A 22478-nucleotide genomic window follows, 5' to 3' on the forward strand; every position below is an offset into this window, starting at 1 on the left:
CCTGGGGCACTCCAGTGTTTAGAGATTGGATTCCTTCCTCCTTGCCAACCCATGCATAGGTACCTTTCCTGCTGGTTGGCTAAGTGCCTTTGCATTGGCTAGCTCAAGAGGTTTGCTTCCCATCACTTCTGGGCCACTTCTTGGCAGCCGAGGCCACGTGATTGTCATTGGTGTTCCCTGTGTCTGATCAAGCAGCACTTAAGTGCAGACATGGCCTGTGGCCAAACTTCCAGCTGTGCAGAGACTTCTGGTTGGCTGTGTTTCTTGTCAGATCCATGGGGTGTATCACATCCTCCAATGAGGCTGCATTAAAAGATGGAAGCAAACTGGATCTGTTTCACAAGTTTGAACATGGTTCCCACTGAATACTCCAGTATCATTGGACCTGTCAAATTCCTGACCGTATTTATTAGTATTATTCCCACCCATAATTATTAGGATAGCAACAACAAGAACAAAAATCTGCCATTAGCTTAGCAGTTTTCCTTCCTACCAACATGCTGGAAACATTTAGTCTAACGGGAACATGGCTAATGCCACTAACTGGCTCTTTGAAGGGGTCACAGTGCCAACAGGGCCAGCAAGCAGTAGACTGAGGGCTGCACATCAGTGGGGCCAGTGGATCACTGGAGAGCACTGGCCTGCCCATAGCAGGCAGCCAAACTCAGGTCCCACCTGAGAAGGCAGATCAGCATGTCCGATTTTTTCAGGAGAAGCCAGAAATTAGTATCTCTTTGTGAGAATTCTCCTGATTTATAAATGTTTGCTCCAATGAAAAAAACTAAGCTAAACAAAAAACGAAACCCCTGCAGGCCAAACAAAACACATCTCTCTCTGGCCCAACTCCAGGCTGCAGATGGCTAGTATGAGGCCTGCGCTCTGGGACGGTGGGCCAGGCAGTCACTTTGATTCTCATACCTCCTCCATTACTGTGAAACGGGGCCACTACCAGGGCTGTTGGGATGGAGGTTTTGAAGGGGACCCTGCTTCCACCTGCAGTTCTGCTGCTAACCGGCTCTGAGACTTTGGCCAAGCAGTACATTAACCTCCCTAAGCCTCAGTTTCCTTATCTGTAAAATGGGGATAACTGTGTTCCTTATCCCTGAGATCTTGTTGTGAGGATTAAATGAGATAATATACAGAGATGCCTCGCACAAAGTTAGTGTTTAATCAGTAGGAACTGTTATTATTGTTCAAGTAATATCTGTGCAAATGCTTGGAAAACCCAAAAGGGAGTGTTGGGTACTTGTCACTGTTCTGGGTAGTGGCACACTAGCCGGCTCAGAAAGCCCCTTGCCGTGTCTCTACAGCAGAGGGAGGCAGCAGGGCCGGCCTGAGAACGGCCTCGTCCAGCCCTCTCCCCTTTATTTTGCTCAGGGACATGATGGTAATGATAATATTCCTGAAGTCCTGAGACTTGCTGTCTAGGAAGGCCCAGCTCCACGTCCCCACGGCTTCCCTGGAACTGGTGTCAGAGGCTCGCTGCCCTCCACACTCTGGCCCTGACACTCGTAGCCTCTGAGCGGCCCCCTCCTGCCATAGGATCAGGGGGTGCTGAGGACACAGAGGGAGAATTTCTGTCATCTCTTTTGGGAGAAATGAGGGATTGGGGCAGGATGTGGTGAAGGTTTAGTATGAAGTTGCACAGAGGAGCCCTGTGCAGCCCTGACCTCCACAGCCCTGTTGGCGCTTCTCCTTTGGATGTGGACATCGCAGTCCAGGCCTCTCCTGCACAGGGCACTTTGTTCTTTGTGGAAAGTGCCACCAGGCAGACATGCCTGGCTTCAGATGGTCCATGATCTGAGCCTCAGAGCACGGTGACGGGCTTGAAACAACAGACCCCACACTGGGAAGCAGGATATTTGCTTACACATTCTTGCATGATCAGCCGAAGAGCCCCAGGGACGTTTTGTGATCGGTGTGAGCCGGCCAGTCTGTGTTGGATCTGGGGATGCTGGAGCCGGCGCAAGAGGAACAGCCTGGCTTCTGAGGGCACGGGCAGCGCCACCCTCGGGCACTACAGCCATCGCACCGAAATAGGACCTGGTACGCCGTCAACCTCACACATGGTGGGAATGCTGCCTCCTTGTAGCGGGGCGTGATCTGCTTCAAAGAGGCAAAGGCTGTGCCTTGCACTGAGTAGATGTTGGCGAAGTGTTCATTGAACTGAAGTCCATTCTTGGGAGCCCCTGTTTGTGTCCACATTTGATGCTGGAAGACCGTGTGTGTTCTCTTCCCCTTCCCACCATCCTTCCCGGGTTCTAACCATCCCTGCACCCAGACCATGCTGATCATCCTGCATGTTGGAGCTTAAAGCGCATTTGGTGTGGAAGTGTCTTAGAACAGCTGTCTCAGCAGTTGGCAATGGGGCTAATAAGCAAAAATGAATTTGGTGGGGACACACAGTGTCAGGGGTCTTCCACGACAGGCCCCATTCATTCATTCACTGTTCGCTCCTTCAGCAACCATGGGTTTGGCTCTGGGGCAGGAGGAGGAATCTGAGCTGGATTCTGCCTTCAAGGGGCTTTCTGTCCAGCGAGAGGGCTGAGACGCATCGTAAGGAATAGGAGTATCAGGTAGAGACCAGTGAGTGGAGCAGAGGCAGTGCTGTGAAGGGTCAGCAGAAGGGGCAGAGCAGAGCATTCATTTGATGAGGATTAAGCTGTGACACTGGAAAGGTGTTAAAGACTTACCGATTAAGAGGCCGGTGTGGTAATAGCAACCTCCTGATTGTTGGGACCGCTTCCTAGTGCCTTTCCCCTCCTTTCCAGTTGGTCAGAAGTCTTGCCCCTCACCAGCCTGGTCTCCTTCCTCCAAATGTGCTTGATATCATCAGTATTCCTTGGAAATTGTGGTCTGCGGGCTGTCCGTACAGTATTTAGGAGCTTGGGCTCTTGGGAATACCCGTGTTTACTTGCTGCCTGACCTTCAGAAAGTGCATTAACCTCTCTGTGAGCCAGTTTCCTCATCTTTAAGATGGAGCTGGCACTGACACTCATATAGCTGCGCTGAGCTGGATGCCAGGAGCTGAGGTCCCAGGGACGTTGGGAGGATTGAATGCATGAATGTCCAGCCCTGGGCTCAGTGCTGGCAACTATGGGGTCAACAGGTGCCGGCCATCCTTACTCTTCCCTAGGACCCAGCTCTCCCTGCTCCCCGTGTGGCTGAGCGGTATGCATTCGAGCAGACTTGGATGATAGGCATTGTGTGTTTTTCTTTTGTCTTTACCTGAAATCCCAATGAGGAGAGCCTGACCAAGTGGACAGATTCTCCGGATGGCAGCTGGAGAGGCGCCTCCATGAACTGCTTGATTTCCATGTGAGCCAATTTCAGACTTGATTCACATTTGAAATCCCTCAGCTGCCAGCCACTGGACCAGGAGCAAGTCTGCTCCTCAGCAGCGGCTCGGAGTTCATGATGAGGGACCAGACTCTACTTAGCCTCCTGCTGCCCTCACAGACGAGCAGCAGAACCACCAGCTGAGCCCCGATCCATGACCCGCCAGCCCCGGCCATCACAGAGACAGGCTGAGAGGCCACAGCTGGGCTGTCAGCGGCCTCCGCACCACCTGCAGCCCCAGTGGATGCTTTTGGCCTCAAGAGCAGAACACGCTGCACCAACTCCAACATCCCTGGAGAGGAGAGTGGATGCGGAAGCCCGCAAAGTGATTTTTGTGGACTCTCTGTTTTGGGTCGTGATCATACTTATAGTGGTTATGAATGAGGAGCTTACATCTGCCTGAGAAAGTCTGGGATGGGAAACCCGGGAGGCCACGGCGGGGCTATTTAAATCCACCACACGGAGACTGGCATCCTTTCTGGGCCACATGCACTGCCGGGGAAGGAAGGCTGGCTGGGCTGGACTCTGCTGCATGTTTCTGTGACTGTATTTCTCTCAGTCTGGCAAGACATGCCCTCACCTGGAATTCTCCCTCACTTTCTTTCCAAGACTCAACAAACGGGTGAACACGGGGAACCAGAAGAATGCGGCTTACATGGTACCGTCGGAGAGGTTCAGGGGCCTGAGTGCAGACGTGGCCCCTTTGTCTGGCAGAGCTGGCATGGCAACTGACCACTGCCATTAAGTTTGGGGGAGACGTGCGTTACTCCAGAGAGGAATGTGGATTCAGACTTGCTTTTGGCAGACTTCATCACAAGCATTTCCCCGGAGGGCATGAGAAATGCGATTTCCCCAAGGAACCCTGCCCTGTCTCAGTGACTTGTACCTTTTGCCTTGAACTGTCCTCGGCAGGAAGCTGAGAAGAGCGTTTTGTTGTCTCTCTGTTTGAGAACAAATGTTCACCTAGAACGGTCCACCATCTGGGGCAGTGCTTGGGAGGCTCTGTGGGGAATCCTGAAGCTGCCCCCTGGGTGCGTGCCCGGCAGCCTAAACCAGGGAACGGGGGATTCTTTTCATGCCCCTTTGTCTCTGCCGGTTGGTGGTGGTGTTTTGGTGTCCTTCCTGCTCAGTCAGTGGTAAGAAGGGAAGGCAAAACAAGTCCTCATTTTAAAAGAACAGTAAGAGAAAAACCAAGAGCCTGTGATAAGTGTTTTCCAGGCTGCCCGCATCTGTAATAGAGGAGGGAAGCAAGGAGAGTGAAGTTCCCGATTTTGGGGGCAGGGGGCGGTGCTGAGGGGCAGCAGAGAGTGCTTTGGGAGTCGCTGGTCCCTGGAACGCGTATAAGAGAGTGATCTCCAGCTTGACTTGGTCACTGTGAAGTAGGGCTGGAGCAGGGGCTTTCCTGAGTACTGTAGCCCTCAGAGCCCTCAAGAGTTACGCAGTACCAGTTGTGTGCAGTAACTGCACCGTCTTTCACATCAGCAAGTCTTTGTGGCTAGTCCAGTGTCCTGCTGCCATCCTCCCAAACAAAATCCCAAGGGCTGTGCAGTGTATCTGTAGTCATTAAAATTCCTGGTTGCTGAGAACAGAAACCTACCTCAGAGTGACTGAAACACAGAAGGAAACACGTTGGCTCATGTAACTGAGTAGCCTAGGAATATACTAGCATCAGGCATAGCTGGATCCAGTTGTGTGCTATGTGCTACACTGACTGGCCAGGTGTGGATCAGAGGCTCACCTCTGGAACTTAGGCTAGGGATAGGGAGATTCCCCAAAGTGGGAGGAAGGATGGTTCTCCAAAGGAAGGGAGAATAGGAACTGGGCAAGCAAAAACAGCAGATACTACTCCAGCTCTCATTTGCTGTTTACAAAGCTCATTGTCCCTCATAGGCGTATTCCGCAGTGAGTCACCACTGCACCCCGCAGCGAGTGGTGAGGGAGCCAGGAAGAACCCAGAGAGGAGCCCTCCCACAGAATGTCAGAGTCCCACCTGGTCTGCTTAGATGACAGAGCCTTTTGGACTTGTCAGTCTGGGGTCAGAAAGGGAGATGTTTTAGGTGGCTCAAGTTGGTGACTTTGTGTTCTGTAAGCTGTCTGCCAGCAATAGCAGGCTCTAGTGGTCTTTGCTCTGTTTCCTGGGGTTCATGAGAACATACCCAGGGGCTAATGAGCGGGGCCATAAATAATGAACAAACATACTGGAGGCAGGAAGGGTTGTTTTCCCAAGGATTGAAAAAGAGGAGCAAAGCTCTGCAGGCTCACTCATGCTTTCTCCACAAAATATAATCAAAAAGCTGTGCAAACTGCCCCTGGTGTATAATATTATCCATATATTAAACATAACGCACTAATAAGAATACTTCATTTCATTATGTCAGTGGAGGAAGAAAGGGCAATCTAGCAGCTGCCCTAATCAGGTAGATGGGAAACCAGAAATGTTACTTAGATTCAGTCAGGAAAATCGACATTGAACCAATTTACCTCACTCACCGGCTTTTACTGTGTTTAACGAAAGCTCACGTCTTTACATAAGGCATCGTAAAACGGGCTCGGGAGCCATAAAGCTCTCTGTCGTGTCTTTGCAGCACAACCAATGAATTTAACAGTTGGATTTCAAAAAACAGCTTTGGATTTTCCCAGAAGTGACATGGAGTGGGCAGTATAAGGTGTCTGCATGTCCTCACCCTTAGAAAACCTATGAGAAGCAGGATGTTAGGGTTAAGGGGGAGGGGGTTTGCGGGTGGACCGGCGCTGGTAAAGTGGGGGGAATCCTGGTAAACCACTAAGGTAAAGGCCACAGATCCTGGGCCTTCAGGCAGGAGGCTGTTCAGCACCCTAGGTGGACGTGGGATCAGCAGCCAGGGGTATGAGGTGGTGTCGGGCCGGGGAGGGACCCATGTTTCCAGGCTCTCAATTTAAAAGCTGCCTACCTTTGCAGAAGCGAGTCATGTGTGGAACCACCATTTTAGAGCTGATGAGGTCCTGAGCAATCACCTGTTTTGTTCAGCTGTTCATCCAGCGTTTATTGATCCTTCACTGTGTGCCCGGCACTGCTTACGGTGCTGTGGTCAGTGAGACAGACAGGGGCCCTGCCCTCATAGAGCTCATAGGTATGTGGGGAAACAGATAAGATACACATAAATCTATATTTATATCAGGTGGTGATAACTGTTTTGAAGGAGAAGCAGTATACAAGTAAATACATATATTTATGTCAGGCGGTGATAACTGTTTTGAAGGAAAATAAGGCAAGATAAAGACAGGGGATGATGGAGGGCCTCTTTTAGCCAGAGTGGTCTGAGGAGGTGACAGCTGAACAGACCTTGAATTCAGTGAGGGATGCAGGCCTCTATTTCAGATCTCCTCAATCCTTTGTCCACCAAGAGCCCCCTTTGATTGCTTGCCCCCATGTTTTGTGATCTGTTATACCCCAAAAAGATGAAAAGATGACCACAGAGCTTAGTTAAGCTGAGTGAAGCAGGGTGACCACAGGGAGCTGACACAACCCAGGCCCGAAGCTGGCACCTGACCTGTCCGAGAGGCTGGGGCAAAACACACAGGAAATGAATCCAAAGTCCCAGTGACTCACTCCAGCTGCTCGGTGGCAGAGACAAGACCAGACCCCAGGTCTCCTGAGTGACAAAACTGGGGTAGAAGCTGCCACAGGAAATGCCAGTATTTTTCTCAAAACACTAGCATGGGAAGAGCCAGTGGCAGAAATCCGAGGGTGGATTAGGAGGCCGAGGGTATCCTCACAGGAGGCTGGCAGAGCTGCCTTGAAGGATTTCCTCTAACCCCAAGGTGGAGCCCCAGGCAAAGGCCAGTGCTGCTGACCTAAGAAGGGCTGCCCAGAGGCCCCGGCTCTCGGGGGCCTTTTCCTGCCCACTTCACTTGGGGTTCCAATGCTTGTCAGTGGCCAAACTGCATAAGAACCTAGGTCTTCTGTCTCCAAGTCCAAGGCATGATGTCTCTAATCCAAGGCTGGGGTCCCAGGAATCAGACCACCCACCCTACTGAGAAGAGAAAAAGGAACAGAGCCTGAGAAGGCAGTGCTCAGAGCATCATGCCCCCGTGGAATGAGAGCCGGCGTGCGCCCACCCCCCAGCACTGGGAGTCTTGAGAAAGGGCAAGGTCCACATTGTTTTCCAGATAATGGCAGCAGAGGCTGTGTACTGGAATCACAACAAGTCCTGGCCTTGCCCCTGGCTCCATCTGGTGACAGTTGGCAGCTGACATCTTTGCTTCTGGCCTGAGTTTCCCCTCATTAAAAATGGCATCTTTATAACAGATTTCTGCAAGTCACTGTCAATAGGACATACCCCTTGTTTGGTACCGGTCATTCCCCTGGGGGATTGGTCTGCCTGACACTATTCTTTTTAAATACCATACTCTCCTATTCTATATTATTCTACATTAGAATATCAGGTTCTAAATATAGTATGAATCACTAAGGGATCTTACTTATTTTTTAAATAACTTTTCTCATACCATACAACTTCACCCCACAATTAAGCAGCTGGGTTTCACATCGAGTCTTTCGTGTCTTCTTTTCAGATAGCCAAAAGATCCCATTTGTGCCCACATGCTTCACTCTAGCCCAGCCTGTGAGGCAGGAGTCATCCAGCTTCTGGCTTGTTCTGTGCATGTTTCGTAGCTTTCTGCCTTCACTGGGAGGAGTAGGCTCTTAGTTGAAGCTGGGAAGAGCTCCCATCCACAAGCAACCCGAACGTCCACTGGTAGGGGTTTGGCTGCATGACTCAGGGCCCTTTCAGATGATGGGACCCCAAACAGCTGGTGACAACTCCTGGGTGACACAGAGCCACACAGTGTGATTCCGTCTCTGGGGAAACAATACGGACTCCCAGGTGAAAGAACTGAAATTTACACTGACATGAGGATGGTGCTTCCCTCCAGGTGACGGGATGACGGCTGATTTTTTTTTTTTTCTTCTTCTTCTTTTTTCCTTAGCTGTGTGAGTTGGAATCTCTGAGTGTTCCAAGAATATTCCTTTCAGGCAGGGCTGGAGAAGTCAGGGAAAGCTGCTATTTTAAAGTGATCCGTGCTTAGAGCAGAACTGTTGGAAGTCAAGATGGTTCAGGGTGGTACACAGATGAACATTTTTTTTATTTTAATAGGTGACTGTATAATGTGTATTATGAAAAAATATAAGTAGTGCATTAGTCCTATGTGATCAAGTCCCTGCTGCTCTCTCTGACCTCATCCCCTCCACTCTCCTGGTTATTTACTCCATTCCAGCCCAGCTGGCTCCTCACCATCCTTCTCACACACAAGGTGCCCCAGGACCTTTGCACGAGCTGTTCTTTGTGCCTGAAATGCTCTTCCTCACATATATCCAAGATCCACTCCATCTCATCATTCAGGTCTCAGCTTCACATGTCACCTCCTTTTCAGGCTCCTAACTCTACACCCCCTTTTTGTGTTTCTCACTGTATGATTATTTGCTTGTTTGTTTACTAGACTGTGCATCCCCTTGAAATCAGGGCTATGTCTGTTCTGTTCCCCACTGCCTCCTGGGTGCTATATGAATGGCACCTGGCATGTAGTGGTCAGCTTTGTGGGTGAGAGGAGGAGGAAGCCATCGGTGGGAGATTGGAGGCAGTAATCTTGAGGATGGCTCCAGCTCTGCCAGTCAAGGAAACAGCCTTTATGCCTAGAAAAGAGCAAAGCTTCTGGCCTCTCAACAGGGGCCTCCAAGTCTCAGTCCCTCTGCTTGCTTGGGACTCTGGGAAATCAGAAACAAGGGCCCAACATAATTACTGAGTAAGACACCTGCAGCTGGTGGTCTCTGAGCCAGTCATTCAACACATAGGTACCCTCTGGCCCCCAGCCTCTCACTCGTTTAGGTAAAGGCACTGCTGCACTGGGTGCGCGGGGGACCCGTGGCCTGGGAGACAAGGCAAGTGGTCTAGCCCTGCTTTGGCCCTGATTAGTCTGTGATTAGTCTGTGACTTTAATACTAGGGACTGGCAGTTATTGGGCCCAACTGTGTGCCAGGCCCTCCCCACACATTCTTTAATACTGCAGACAGCCCTGTGAGGGACAGTCATTATACCTGTTTTCTAGAGGAGAGACCTGGGCCCAGGAAGGTTAACTTGGCCATGGTCCACACGGTTAGTGAGTAGGAGAGTCAGGGTGTATCCAGCTCCTAATAGGTACTCAGTGTCCGTTTGTAGAATGAACTAAATGGATGAATAGCGTCCCCTAGGGGATTTGGGCTACTGCGGGTCCTGGAAATGCCCACCTCTCGCCAACCCCCTGTCCCTGCCCACACAGTGCCCTCTGGACCACTGTTGACTGCCCTGCTTTGTCTTCACCCTTGGTGGCATCCAGCAAACCAGGGACCAGTGTCTCTCCTGCAGGTCAAACCCCACTGCGCACAAGACTTCATCAAGTGAGAATATGTACAAGAACAGTGTCAGCAGGGCTCCAACAGGGAGAGGAGGGGGGGTTTCATCAGGGCCAGTCCCCGCCACCACGCACAGATTATCCTCAGGTGCCTCCCCTTTGCTGTGCCCGCCTCAAGCTGGTCTGCTGTTCCTGCCAGCGCCCATAACCTGGCTGGTGTTTGTGATGCTTCCCCCATTGAATTAACTCGCTATTTGTACTTCTCCATGAGACTCAGTGGAATCCTCCCTCTGGAGGGAACATCAGACCTGCACCAGCACCAGATCCAGAGCAGCCTTCCTGACTGGGCTCTCTGGCTTCCAGTCCCACCTGCCAGCCTATGAAGTGCCTTCTGTTCATTTAGCACACATTTCCCAGCACCCCGTGTGCCAGCTGGGGGCTCTGGAAGACACGCAGAGACCACGCAGTCTCTCCACAGTGCCGCTTCTGCCTGTGCTGTGCCCTCGCCCCGCCCCCCAATCTGGAGTCCTGTCTTCCTCCCTGTCTCTCTGGCCTGCTCCCATTCCACTTGGAATGCTGCTTCCTGAGAGGTGGGCCCTGCACCCACCCTGCGCCCCTGCTGTAGGTCCTTCTCTTGTAGCTCTTTCTGGTTGGGTTTTTTTCTTGGGTAGAACCTACTCCACTTATAATTTAACCATTTGTAAAAGTACTTCTTTGATATCTGTCTTCATATTCAAGCTCCATGAGGGCAGGGCTCATATCTGTCGGTTCACTCTTATATCCCCAGCACTTAACTGGTACATGGTCAGTACCTGAAAAATATATGAAGACTGAATTAGGGGCTGAATGAAGAAGCTTACAGAATACCCTCAGAGAAGCCCCCCAAGTTATTGGGAACTAGAGCTTTTAAGACAGAAGTGGAAAAAAATCTTTCTGTTTTGCAATTGTTAGATGTTTTTCTTACCTGGTATCACCCATCACCCCCCCATCTCAGGGGTGCACTAAGGTAGATGAGAGGCCTATGATACAGTGGAAGGGCCTCTGGAAATTTTGTCCCTGCTCTGCCACAAGCTAACCATGTGACTGTAGGCAAGTCTGTCCTCTCTAAGTCACAGTTACCTACCCAGGCAGGGGGCATCATGGTAGGAGCGTGACCTTTGTCATCAGATAGTATCACAGCTGATTTGGCAGTTGTACAGTGTCACTAGGAATGCCGTATACCCCTTTGACCTGCCGTCCTTAGGGTGGTGGCCTTTAACCTCTTGATCACAATATGGCTGCCATGGCTCTAGTATTTACTTCGTCATGCAACCACATGTTAAGGCAAGAAGCCAGAGAATGGCTGGCGGAGGGACAGCCAGGGACACGGGGGCAGTGGAGAAATGAGGGGACCGGAAAGCTGTTCTCAAAGGTCTGTCACTGGAACAAGAAGAGAAAGTCTTTCTCAGAGGCATTTCTAGCCAACTCCCCTTCAATCTTACTCACTTGAGCTGGATCACATGGCCATTCTTAGCTGCAAGGGAGACAGGGAAGGGAACGCACCATGGTGAGAAGGGAATGGCTGTTGGGAGGCAGCCAGCTTGTCTGACGCACATACCCTTCAGTTGGCCCTTGGCAGATGCCACTTTATACTGTTAACTCTCATGTTCTCAGCACTAGCTTTCTCACCTGGAACGAGAGCCCTGGGAAGGCAGGGACCAGGCTGAACCCAAGTGAAACATGTCAGGAAATTCCTGTTGATTGACGACTTTACCCCTTGTTACTCGATTCTTCTCTCACAGCCAAAATGGTCCCCCTGTTAATAATAAACACCAGTGTCTGTCTCCCATTGAACATGATTTGTTGTCCTTTCAAATAACAAATGTGCGTTTTTTTAATGAAACAAAACAAACATGATAAAAAGAGAGTAAAAGAAAAATCACTGAATGCTACCATCCAAAAGTGATCTTGTTGATATTTTGTTAAGCATCCTCCCACGTCATCTTTTCTCTCTCCTGCCTTCTCCCTCCAAACCCCCACCTCTTACCAACACCATCACACACAAATCTAGTTTTATACACATCGCTGCGTGGGGCACACGTTGTACTCTAGCCGGTGTTTTCATTTTACAATCCTGTCCAGGTCTGTTGCTCCAGTAGGTTCTGTGGAGCCCCTAATTGCTGGTATGTGGCTCATTAACTCACTGGTATCTCACTGTTGCCTGTTTGATTAAAACTGTGTTCTCTGAAGCCAGGGTGGTCTTTTTCCTCCACTGGGGAGGGCTGTGGCTCTAGGGCCAGAGCCACATTGCTGATCAGGTCTCCCCAACGACTGGAAACTGTTGTCAGTGGTCACACGAGTGAAGCCCTGAGCACTGACCCTAACCCAGGCAGCCCACATGTGATGAGAAACACATTTTATAACCTCATTAAGCGGCCCCCAAATCAGGAAATTTAGCTTTTCGACCCACTGCTGCGCCTGTGATGTTCATTAGGTAAAATGAGCAGATCCTGTGCTCCAGTCTGGACAGTGCCCCCTCTCGCTGCCCCATCTTCCTTCCTGTGGCTGTGAGCCCTGCTTCTCCTCCTCCGGGGGGTGGAAGGGGTCTTCCCATGGTGTCCGGCCTCCCTGCTGCCCCATGGCCCCGGGTCACTTTCAGTCCTCAAGAGGACAGACTCCGGACACCCAGCACCCTGTACTTTCTCCCCCGGCTCCACTTAGCAAATGCAATAGTATCAATAACAGTCATCATAACAGCTGAGCTGATTGAGTGCTTCCTGTGCCAGGCCCTCTTCTTTACATACCGTGGCCCAGTGAGGGTAGCCACTGTTAATTACTAGGCCCATCTCCATGGAAAGTTGAGGAAATTGAAGTACCAAGCAGTTAAGGAAATTTCCTAGTCACACGTCTCACGTCTGGCTCCAAAAGCACCCCCTTAATCTGAACTCTTAAAGGGATTATTGTGGAGGATGGAGAGATGGTCCTGGTGCCGGGGGAAAGGGTGCTGATCAAAGGAAGCAGAGGAGGGGCATTTAATCCACCATGGAGATGGAGTGAAAAATCATGTGTTCCAGCAGCTTAGAGTCTGTGCGTTTGTGAACCTCCAGAAATGGGGGGTAAAACTGTGTGTGTGTTGGTGCGTTTGTCACAGTGTCAGAAGCATCTGTGATTCAGAGAGGGAGAATGGCTGCTGGGCCAGATGATCCTCCAGGGTCCCTTCCAGCTCCTAAGCCTGTGGTTCTGTGACCATATAAGGCCACTGTGCCTGGGGAGTCTCACTGCAGCTGAGTGCAGTCCTGCACTGAGAGGGGGAAGCAGAGAGCAAAGGGAGCCCCAGCCCAGGCCCCCTGCAGGGTCTCCAAGGCAGCAGAGAGAGGAGCTGGGATAGGGGAGGTGGTGGGGGTGGGTGGGGGGAGTGGGGTCCCTCCTTGATCGCCTCTTCCCAGAAAGCTCAGACCTGCTCCAGCTGCTTGGCTGCTACCCTCCCTCTCTCTCCCCATTTCCAGTTGGGAGCTTCTCCCTCAATTGTGTTGCCAGGTTTCCAGAGTCCAGCTGGTGGCTCCTGTCCAAAATCAAACACTCAAGGCTGCAGAATCAGCCTTGCTTGCTCCCCAGGTTTCTTCTGGTTTGGTAGCTTGGAAAACCCCACACCCCTCAGAGCCCCTGAGTTTGGGGTGGGCACCAACACGGCATCTAGCTTGACCCTCCTTTGCTACCCTGGCTCTGAAGACATAGGAAATCTGATGAGTTCCCACCCCAACACACACACACACACGCACACACACACACACACACACACACGTCTGCCTCCTTTAGTGAGCTCCTTGGAGAGGGGGTGGGTCTTGTGCATCAGTGTAATCCTGGTTCATGTAGTTATGTCCCACTTCCCCTGAGTACTATTCAGAGCCTAGCCCTGTGCCAGTTGTTATGGAGAGCAGGAACTGAGATGGATGAGATGTGGTACCTGACCTCCAGGGACTGACAGGCTGGTGGTAAAGACGGAAAGATAATAAACAAGTGCACTAGGAAATGGTCTTCCAAGGTACAAAACATGTTTTAGTCTTGACTGTATTGGCTGTAAGTGACAGAAACCCAAATCAGATTAGCTTATGCAAAAATAAGAGGGAGTTGTTTGACTCATATCACTCAGAAGTGTAGGGTTAGGGTTAGCTTCAGGAATAGCTGGATCCAGTGGCTCAGATGATGTCTCTGGGACTTGATTCTGCACTCTGTCACTCAACTATGTAGATGAAGCTTGGTTTGTCTGGGGCTGCTGCAGTGTGAGATGTCAGAGGTGCCGCATTGCAGCCTCACTCCTGCTTTCCAGATCCTGGCCTGGTCTCCTCCAGGGCTCAAACCTGGGCTGTCACAAGAAACCAGAAACCAGACTTCCCTGGGCTGCCTCTCCAACCCCTAACCAAACACCTCCTTTCCTTGCCCCATACTCCTTGGGCTGATATTATAGGAGATTTTTTTTATTTTTTTATTTTTTTTACGGTACGCGGGCCTCTCACTGTTGTGGTCTCTCCCTTTGCGGAGCACAGGCTCCGGATGTGCAGGCCCAGCGGCCACGGCCCACGGGCCCAGCCGCTCCGTGGCATGTGGGATCCTCCCGGACCGGGGGGCACCAACCCGCGTCCCCTGCATCGGCAGGTGGACTCCCAACCACTGCGCCACCAGGGAAGCCCTAGGAGATGTTTTGATGCTCACTTTGTATGGGAAATCTCTGGATTCTCTGGGAACCTAGATATAGGGATCCCAGCAGAAGAAGCAGTCCTGCCTGTCAGCATCCACTTGGTGGGCACAAGCACGACCTCGAATGCCATTGTCACACTTACTAGCTGCGTGACCTCGGGTAACTGGGTTAACCTCTTTGAGCCTCAGTTTCCTCTATCTGTCAAGAGAAGATAAAATTATCTCCTAGGTTTGTTTTGAAGATTAGACGAGATGGTGCATGTAAAGCACTTAACACAGACTAAACCCTCAAACATTAGCAGCTGTTATGATTCTGCTTCTTTTGTACCACCAGTGAAGGAAATTCTATTTGAGGGATTTTGACTTTAGAATGAAGATATTATCACTAACAGCTACTATATATTATATACTTACTATACAATAGGCACTTTACATTTATTCCTCACAGCAGTTCCTTTCGGCTGAGGAAACCAAGGCCCGAGGGGTTAAATCCTTTTCCAGGAACACACAGCTCATCAGTGATGGAGCTGGCGACCCCGTCTTTCTGACTCCTAAGCTCTGACCACTCTCCGGAATGAGATGGGAAATAGAAAATAAAGGGGCCTTAAGTGATACTTTTAAGGATATATGACTGAAATCAATGCTGGGGCGAGGGGGTAAGGAGCAGAGAAGAGTGGGGCATGAAAGAAATCCTGAAGGACTTACACTAAAAAAATCCAGCCTTTTTCTCTGAATGGTAGAATTATGAATATTTATTTATTTTTGGTGTTGTTCTGTATGGTGCAACTTTTCTATGGTTGAGTACTTACTACTTTGTAGTCAGAGGGAAGGGAAGGTGTAAAATTCTACGCTGAAGCAGGAAGCCCAATTTTAAGCTAATGTAAGCCAGTTTGAACAAGTTTTGCAACCAGTAATCATGATTTGAGCAATTTTTGGCCAAACTGCATCATTTTTGTAAACCCCGAATGAAGCTTCTCTATCTTGGGCCACCCCAGGCACCAGTGAGACCTTCCAGGCAGTATTCTGCCTAGTCCAGCCTGAGGCTTGAGGGGTGGCAGAAAGGACTGTGTACTCAGAGACCCGGGTGCTGCTCCTGCACGTGGCTCTCACCCTGCCTGCTGACAGCCATTAGGCCAGTTACTCAGTCTCACTCAGTCTTTTCTAGAGGTGGGTATAATAAAATCCTACCCTCCCTACCTTGTTAGGTGGTGTAAAGAATTAATACTAACAGGTGTGAAAAATGATAGTCCCATCCCCTGATAAGTGATAGTGATATCACTATCACTAAATGATAGTCCCATCCACCCACCCTGGGAGAGTGGCAAGGCCTGCTGGTCCAGAATGAAGCATGAGAAACTCATTGCACTGGCTTCTTGGGAGAGTGTGTCATGGGGACTAGTAAATCCAGGCTGCACCTCTCAGGTCACCCAGAGGTCACCCTCTGAGGGGAGTCTGGTCTTGGAGACTTTTTTAGTGATGGTTCTAGAGTTTACAATATGTATCTTAACTTATCATGCTTTACTTTCAAGTAATATTATGCTACTTCATGTATAATACAAACATTTTTCAACAGTATATTTCCATTTTACCCCTCCCATCCTTTGTGCTATTATATAAATTTTACTTCTATGTAATAAATTTTCAACCTTTTTCCTCTCTTTGCTTCAGTTTGGATGGTTTCTATATCTGTGTCTTCAAGTTCACTAATCTTCTGTGTGTCTAAATCTGCAGTTCATCCCCTACAGTGAAATTTTTATCTCGGATATTGTATTTTCATCTCTAGATACTTCGTTTTGTTCTTTTTTATCTTCCATTTCTTCACTCATTATACTCATGTTTTCCTTTAATTTCCTGAAAATATTTTAAATAGGTGTTTTTGAGGTCTTATTTGTTAATCCCATCATCTCTGTCACTTCTGGGTCTGCTTCTGTTGACTGATTTTTCTCCTGGTTATGGGTCACACTTTCCTCCTCCTTTGCATATCCAGAGATTTTTTATTGGATGCTGGATATTATTAAGTGTCTGGATTTTGTTGTCCTCATTTAAAGAGTGTTAGATTTTATTCTGTCAGGCAGTTAAGTTACTTGTGGGTCAGTTTGGTTTTTTGAGGCCCATTTTTCAGTTTTGTCAGGGCAGGTCTAACGTAGCCTTTACTCTAGGGGTAGTTTAGCCCTACTGCCATGGCGTGAGCCTTCTGGGGTTTCTGCCAAATGCCCTAGGTGTCAGCTCTCCACTCTGGTTAGTTGGAACTTGAGCATCTCCCAGCCTTGGGCCAGCTCTGGGAGGTGTTCACCTTATAAGCTCCCTGACACTTGTTTCTTGAGCTCGTAGAGTCTCACTCTTCAGCCAAAGACTCAAGGAGACCCCTGTTCAGATATCTGGAGCTCTCTCTCTCTCTGCACTTTTCTCTCTGGTACTCTACCCCTCAATTCCCAGTCCCCACAGCTTTCCTGAACTTTTATCTTTATCCCATCAGCTCAGTAAGACCCCTGTGCTCTGCTTAGGTCCTCCCTCCCTGCACTGAGGTCTGGTAGACGCCTTCAGGCAGAAAGCCAAGGCAATCATAGGACTCACCACGGTTTGCTTCCTTTCTGTTCCGGATCACGGTCCTGTGCTGCCTGTTCTCCAGTGTCTGAAACCACTTGTTTAATGTATTTTGTCCAGTTTTCTGGCTGTTTACAGTGGAAACTAACAATTCCCTTTGAGGTCCCCCTGGGGTTGTGCCCCAATGCCTCAGACTGGGTGTACACTCAAGAAACTTGTACAAAAACGGAGTTAGGGCTAAGAAAAGTCAGTGAAAAGGCAATAGGGTCATTTTGATCTGCTTCTTAGAGAAACTCAGGATAAAGACTTACAACCCAGCACCAAGTCACATTTTATAACAGGAATCATTAGTGTCCATCAACTGACGAATGGATAAGTAAAAAGTGGTATATCTGTACATGGAATCTAGTTTGGCAATAAAAAGAAAGGGAGTACTGGTGCATGCTACAACATGGATGAACATGCCAAGTGAAAGAAACTAGTCACAAAAGACGACACCTTGTGTGATTGCATTTAGGTGAAATGTCCAGAATAGGCAAATTTATAAAAACAGAAGGCAGATCAGATGAGTGGTTGCTTACTGCTGGGGTAGGGGATGGGGAGGCACTGCTAATGGGTACAGGATTTCTTTTGGAGAGGACAGAAATGGTCTAAAATTAGCCTTTGGTGACCATTGCCCAACCTTGTGAATGTACTAAGAAGTACTGAATCACACTCTTTCCATGGGTGGATTGTATGGTCTGTGAACTATATCTCAGTAAAACTGTTTATACAAAGAAAGAAAACTTGTTAGCAGTTTTCTCCTGTACTGAAGGATGTGAAGGGCTGGAGAGGGGCTGTGGAGGTGAAAATGGAGGTCTGAGCTACTGTACAGGTGGATGTACATGTTACAGGTAGCATTCAGTCTTGGACTGAAAAACATGACCACAGGGGAGTTTGCATGGGGCATGACTAATGCTGGATGTTAATCTTGAAATTTATTTGTCCTTTCTTAATTACCTCAACCATGAGAGGATTCTTGCAAAGTCTTGGCTTTACCCCCTCTCTAGCTTTCTGTCCTCCCCAGACCCCTGTCGGCAGCAGGCGTTCACTGAGCGGCCACCACCTTCAGGGAACAGGGACCTCAGGGCATGTCCAGCCTCAGCCCTGACCCCAGAGGAACCTGAGAACAGGAGGGCAGGGAGTGTCGCATGGCCTCTGAGAACTGCAGTGTCGCCTTCGTGCCCTCCGTGTCACGTTCAGAGCCATCAGAATAAGGATGACACAGTGGTCACATCCCAGCTGAGGATGGGGAGTAGGCAACTCCTTCTGTTGGCTTTTCTCTTGTCAAAGAGAAAGGTTTTAAGCGAGTGCTCTTCCCTTCATTAAAAGCAGTGTAGGGCTTCCCTGGTGGCGCAGTGGTTGAGAGTCCACCTGCCGATGCAGGGGACGCGGGTTCGTGCCCCAGTCCAGGAGGATCCCACATGCCGCGGAGCGGCTAGGCCCGTGAGCCACGGCCGCTGAGCCTGCGCGTCTGGAGCCTGTGCTCTGCAACGGGAGAGGCCACAACAGTGAGAGGCCCGCGTACCGCAAAAAAAAAAAATAAAGTAAAAATAAAAATTTAAAAAAAAAAAAAAGAAAAGCAGTGTAAGTTTTCTGTGAAAGAAAAAATGTATTCTTCGTTTGCAGGCTTCTCGCAGGGGTCTTCAGCAGTATACTCCTAAGTGGATATTTAAGTTAAAACCCTGAGCTTTGCTTAAAAATACTAATGGCGAACATTTATCGAGTGCTTAGTGTGTGTTCTAAGTGCTTTCAAGTATCGTCAACCCCTTGACTGATCTTTCGTTCACTGTACATAGGGAATGTAAAAAGACTGCATTTCTTTTTTCCACTGTTCTGTTTTTCAGATTAATTTTCAGTAATTTAGGTCGATTTTTCCTTTAGATTTTGTGGTTTTATCACAGCAGCTCAGTAATTCAGCATCCGAGCTGGGCCCAGCCCTCAGCCAGCTAAGCTGGGAGGTTGGCTGGGGTGGGGCTTCACATGCCCGGCATGCTCGGGGCCAGGTGTGGACAGCGCACTCATCAGGCATGCTGTGTGTGGTTTTGCTCTAGGATCATCCACGAAGATGGCTTCTCTGGAGAAGACGTGAAACAGTACAAGCCCGTTGTCTACAGCAACACCATCCAGTCCCTGGCAGCCATCGTCCGGGCCATGGACACTTTGGGCATCGAATACGGTGACAAGGAGAGAAAGGTAGGCTGCTGCGCCCATGCACACGGGGAGGAGAGGGCCATCTCTGGTACCCGCTGCGTCCTCTTTATAAGGCCAGGCTGCTGTGCGGGGACAGGAGTAGACCGTGCTGTGTCACCCGCCATTGTACCAGTCGACCTGGCCAATACAGTCAAACAGGGGCTCTGGTGACGAGCAAACCGCCACAGCACAATCGCCAAGGAGACAATAGCCACAGAATTCCAGGGTTTATTTTGCAGATGAGAAAGTGTTGGTGACCGCCCTAAACTGGGACTCTCACAGCATTTGTCCAGGTACATGCCCTTGGGCAATTAACTTGGACAGAAGAAATACTGCTTAGACAAAACAAGCCCCACCTGGCCACCGTCTTCCCTCCTTAGGAGAGCTTTCCTCACCTTGTTGGGGGTGGGGCAGCCATTTGAATTCCGTCTTTTCCCTCCTTTGCCCCATGGGTTGTGTTTTCTGCCCCTCTGAGGCGAGTCTGAGGACCAAAGAGGCTCTCCTTCCTGTAGGAGGTCGACATCCTAGAAGAGGGACAGTTTTTCAGTTGAGTTTCCAGGCATCTGATAAGTGGTGAATGGAATAAGTTGTAAGAGCCTCTTTTTTGCAAACATTTGCGTTAACTGTAAGACTGAACCTTACACAGCTATACTGGCAAAGCCAAATAAAAGGTGGGGGAGGGAGGAAGGGAGGGAGGGAAAACAGCCTCAGATAAGTCTATCTAAGAGTGACTCTTCCTCTCCTGGTGGGACCCTGACTCCCAGCCATCCTCTTCCTGTGACCTGGAGCGTGAGGAGAGGAGCAGGTGGAGGCCTCCGAGCACCTGGGCCCCTCCTTGGAGCCTCTGGACGGAGAGCATTAATCTCCGATTACTGCGTGGTTTGGTTATACATCATGTATATATCCTGTCTTGGCTAAAAAATCACCTCCCTCACAGAGGAAAACTATCCTCACCTTCTCTGGGCCTGATAAATCATCTGTGACAGATAGCTTTAAATGTAAAATTCAATATTTTATGCACAAAATCCTAATTCCATGCGACAGAGTCATCCCAGCTCAGGCACTGCCTCCTCCTGGAAGATGGGAACTGGGTGACTGAGAGTGTGTCCAAGACCAGCCTGGGGTGGGGAAGCTGGGCGCTGCCCCTCTGCAAAGCTGTCTGGAAGCTGGTTCTGCAGAGGAAGTACTTCTCCCCAGGGACCAGCTTTGGATTTGGTCATAGAGCCAGGGCCTGCGGAACCAGGGGCACTGAGTTCTTCAGTCTTGTTTCCACTAAGTATTCACTGAGAGTACCAGGCCTTGCTGGGGATACAGGAACGAGCACAGGAGGAGTGGAGCTGGAGAAACCAGTCAGCAAAGAGCAACTCAGATCATCAGAAGTAGCCAAGACAGGTTACAAGTAGCCAGACAAGTTACAGGGCTTCATTCATTTTTAATGATAATGGCCACGGTGGTTATACAAATAGCTGTCTTGTATTGAACACCTACTAGCTGCCAGACACTGTGCTAAGCACCTTAAAAGTATTAACTCACTTTAGTCAACTCAGGCATTAAAGCCCAGAGCAGGAAATGCCTGGTATGATCTTCAGACATGGGACAGGCCACAGGCCTTTGGTCTTTCTGTCTGCCTTTTGGCCAAAGAGAGAGCATGGAGCCTGAATCTCAGTTAACCAGACGACAGGCCCAGTGCAAAAGCTCATGTGTCCACAGCTCACACCTTACACAAACACCCACACAAACACACATGCATGCAGGCACACACAACCACAGCCTGCGAGATCTTCCAAGAGTATGTGTGTTCACCGCCACGCCCACCTCCCAACCAGTCTTCTTTCCCCAAAACCTCCTGCCCTGAATATAACCCAGACAGTCAGTGTGACTTCAGAATGCTTTTCTCCTTCAGTTTTGGAAAACGTTTGTTGTTCCCAGGGGGATTTTTTTTTTTTTTTTCCATTTTATTATCCTGAATAGAGAGGTGATTGCTTGGGAATTGCTAGGAAGATGATATATTAAGGACTATACTGCGGGACCGCTTGGCTGCTGTGGCTGTTCCTCTTCTGTGGGATTCCTGGTCGAGACAACCCTCAAGTAGGAGATCAGAAAGGACTCCTCTGGGAAGGGAGACCAAGAGCAGAGTGGGGACTCCTGGAGAGTCCACTGGACACAGAGAGGAGCTGGAGCCCAGTCCTCTTCCGGCAGGTGGCACCATGGCAGGCGCCTGACTGGTCTGCGGGGCAGCACAGGTTTGTCAGGCACAGTCCTTCTGGCTGGCAAAGGCCTCCAGGCCCTGGGGCACCTCCTCCTGTTATTTCACCTTAGGCTAAAGTGAGCCAGGCAGCTGGAGAAGGTGTTTCCTGGGAGTGAGCTGCTCTGGATTTGCTGTCTGGGCAGCGGGGTGCAAGGATCCCCCGCCTGCCTGTATATCAGTTGTCAGGGGCTTGAGGTGGAAGGGGGCAGCCACTTCAGACTGGGTGGCCAGGGAAGGTTCCCCTGGAAGGGGAACCTGGAAGGGATATTTGTGATGAAACTCGACTATAAGAAGGAGCCAGCCATGGGAGGAGGAGGAGGCACAGAGGTTCTAAGCGGACACTGCCAGGGCCCTGAGTGAGAAGTGAGCCTGGCAAGTTGGGAACGAGAAGCTCTGTTCAGCCTGAACTGCGCCCGGGGGCAGAGGTGGGCCCTGGGGTGTTGGACACCCTTCAGTCAGGTCTGCCTGCAGCTGGCCAGTTGTTGGTGCCCAGATGCCCTGACCGCAAGTCTGGGTCTCCATATTCTTTCCTCTCTTGGGTTCCCAGGGGCTGCCCACCTGGGGGATCTGCGGTTTGGTTGCTGGGAGAACCGTCCCATGCAGAGCCGACCCAGATTGGTGTTTTGGTGTGTAAAGAAAAGACCTCCTTCTCTCTCTTGGCTTCCGCACGTCCGCCATCATCCCCCCACCCATGATGGCGTATCTGGAGGAAAACAGCCCCACACCCAGCACCTGCTTGGGCCAACCAGCTTTATACTCTCCATACAGAGAAGCATCTAGAGGCTTCCTTGCCATACCTCATTAGAACAACGTCCTTGACTTCTCCTGGCAGCTGGCTTGCCCCCCTGCCCTGGCCCCCCAGTGGAGGGAGGACTGACTGGTTTCTCCTGCAGCCTCTCTGGGGTGTGGACTCACCTGAGGCCACATGACAGTGCATGAGCCCAAGCCTGAAAGAGCCTCTTTGTTGGGCAAACGGCAGGGATCTCCTTATACACCACATGCCCCAGCACCCCCAGACCACAGACTGCTCCCCAAAGATACCACACACTCCCACACTTTAAGGCCTAGGCTCGGA

The 22478-nt window shown here is 50.1% G+C and overlaps 1 protein-coding gene across 1 annotated transcript in view; it reads left to right on the forward strand.

The window, feature by feature from the left end:
• Positions 1-22478, forward strand: part of GNAO1 (G protein subunit alpha o1) — a 145263-nt gene that overhangs the window by 68273 nt on the left and 54512 nt on the right. Inside the window, exon 3 of the mRNA XM_028478364.1 lies at positions 19017-19158. Coding sequence (XP_028334165.1) covers positions 19017-19158 — 142 coding nt within the window. The remainder of the gene's footprint in view (positions 1-19016; positions 19159-22478) is intronic.

Source organism: Physeter macrocephalus, chromosome 17, assembly GCF_002837175.3.
Source record: "Physeter macrocephalus isolate SW-GA chromosome 17, ASM283717v5, whole genome shotgun sequence".
Classification (NCBI taxonomy): Eukaryota; Metazoa; Chordata; class Mammalia; order Artiodactyla; family Physeteridae; genus Physeter; species Physeter macrocephalus.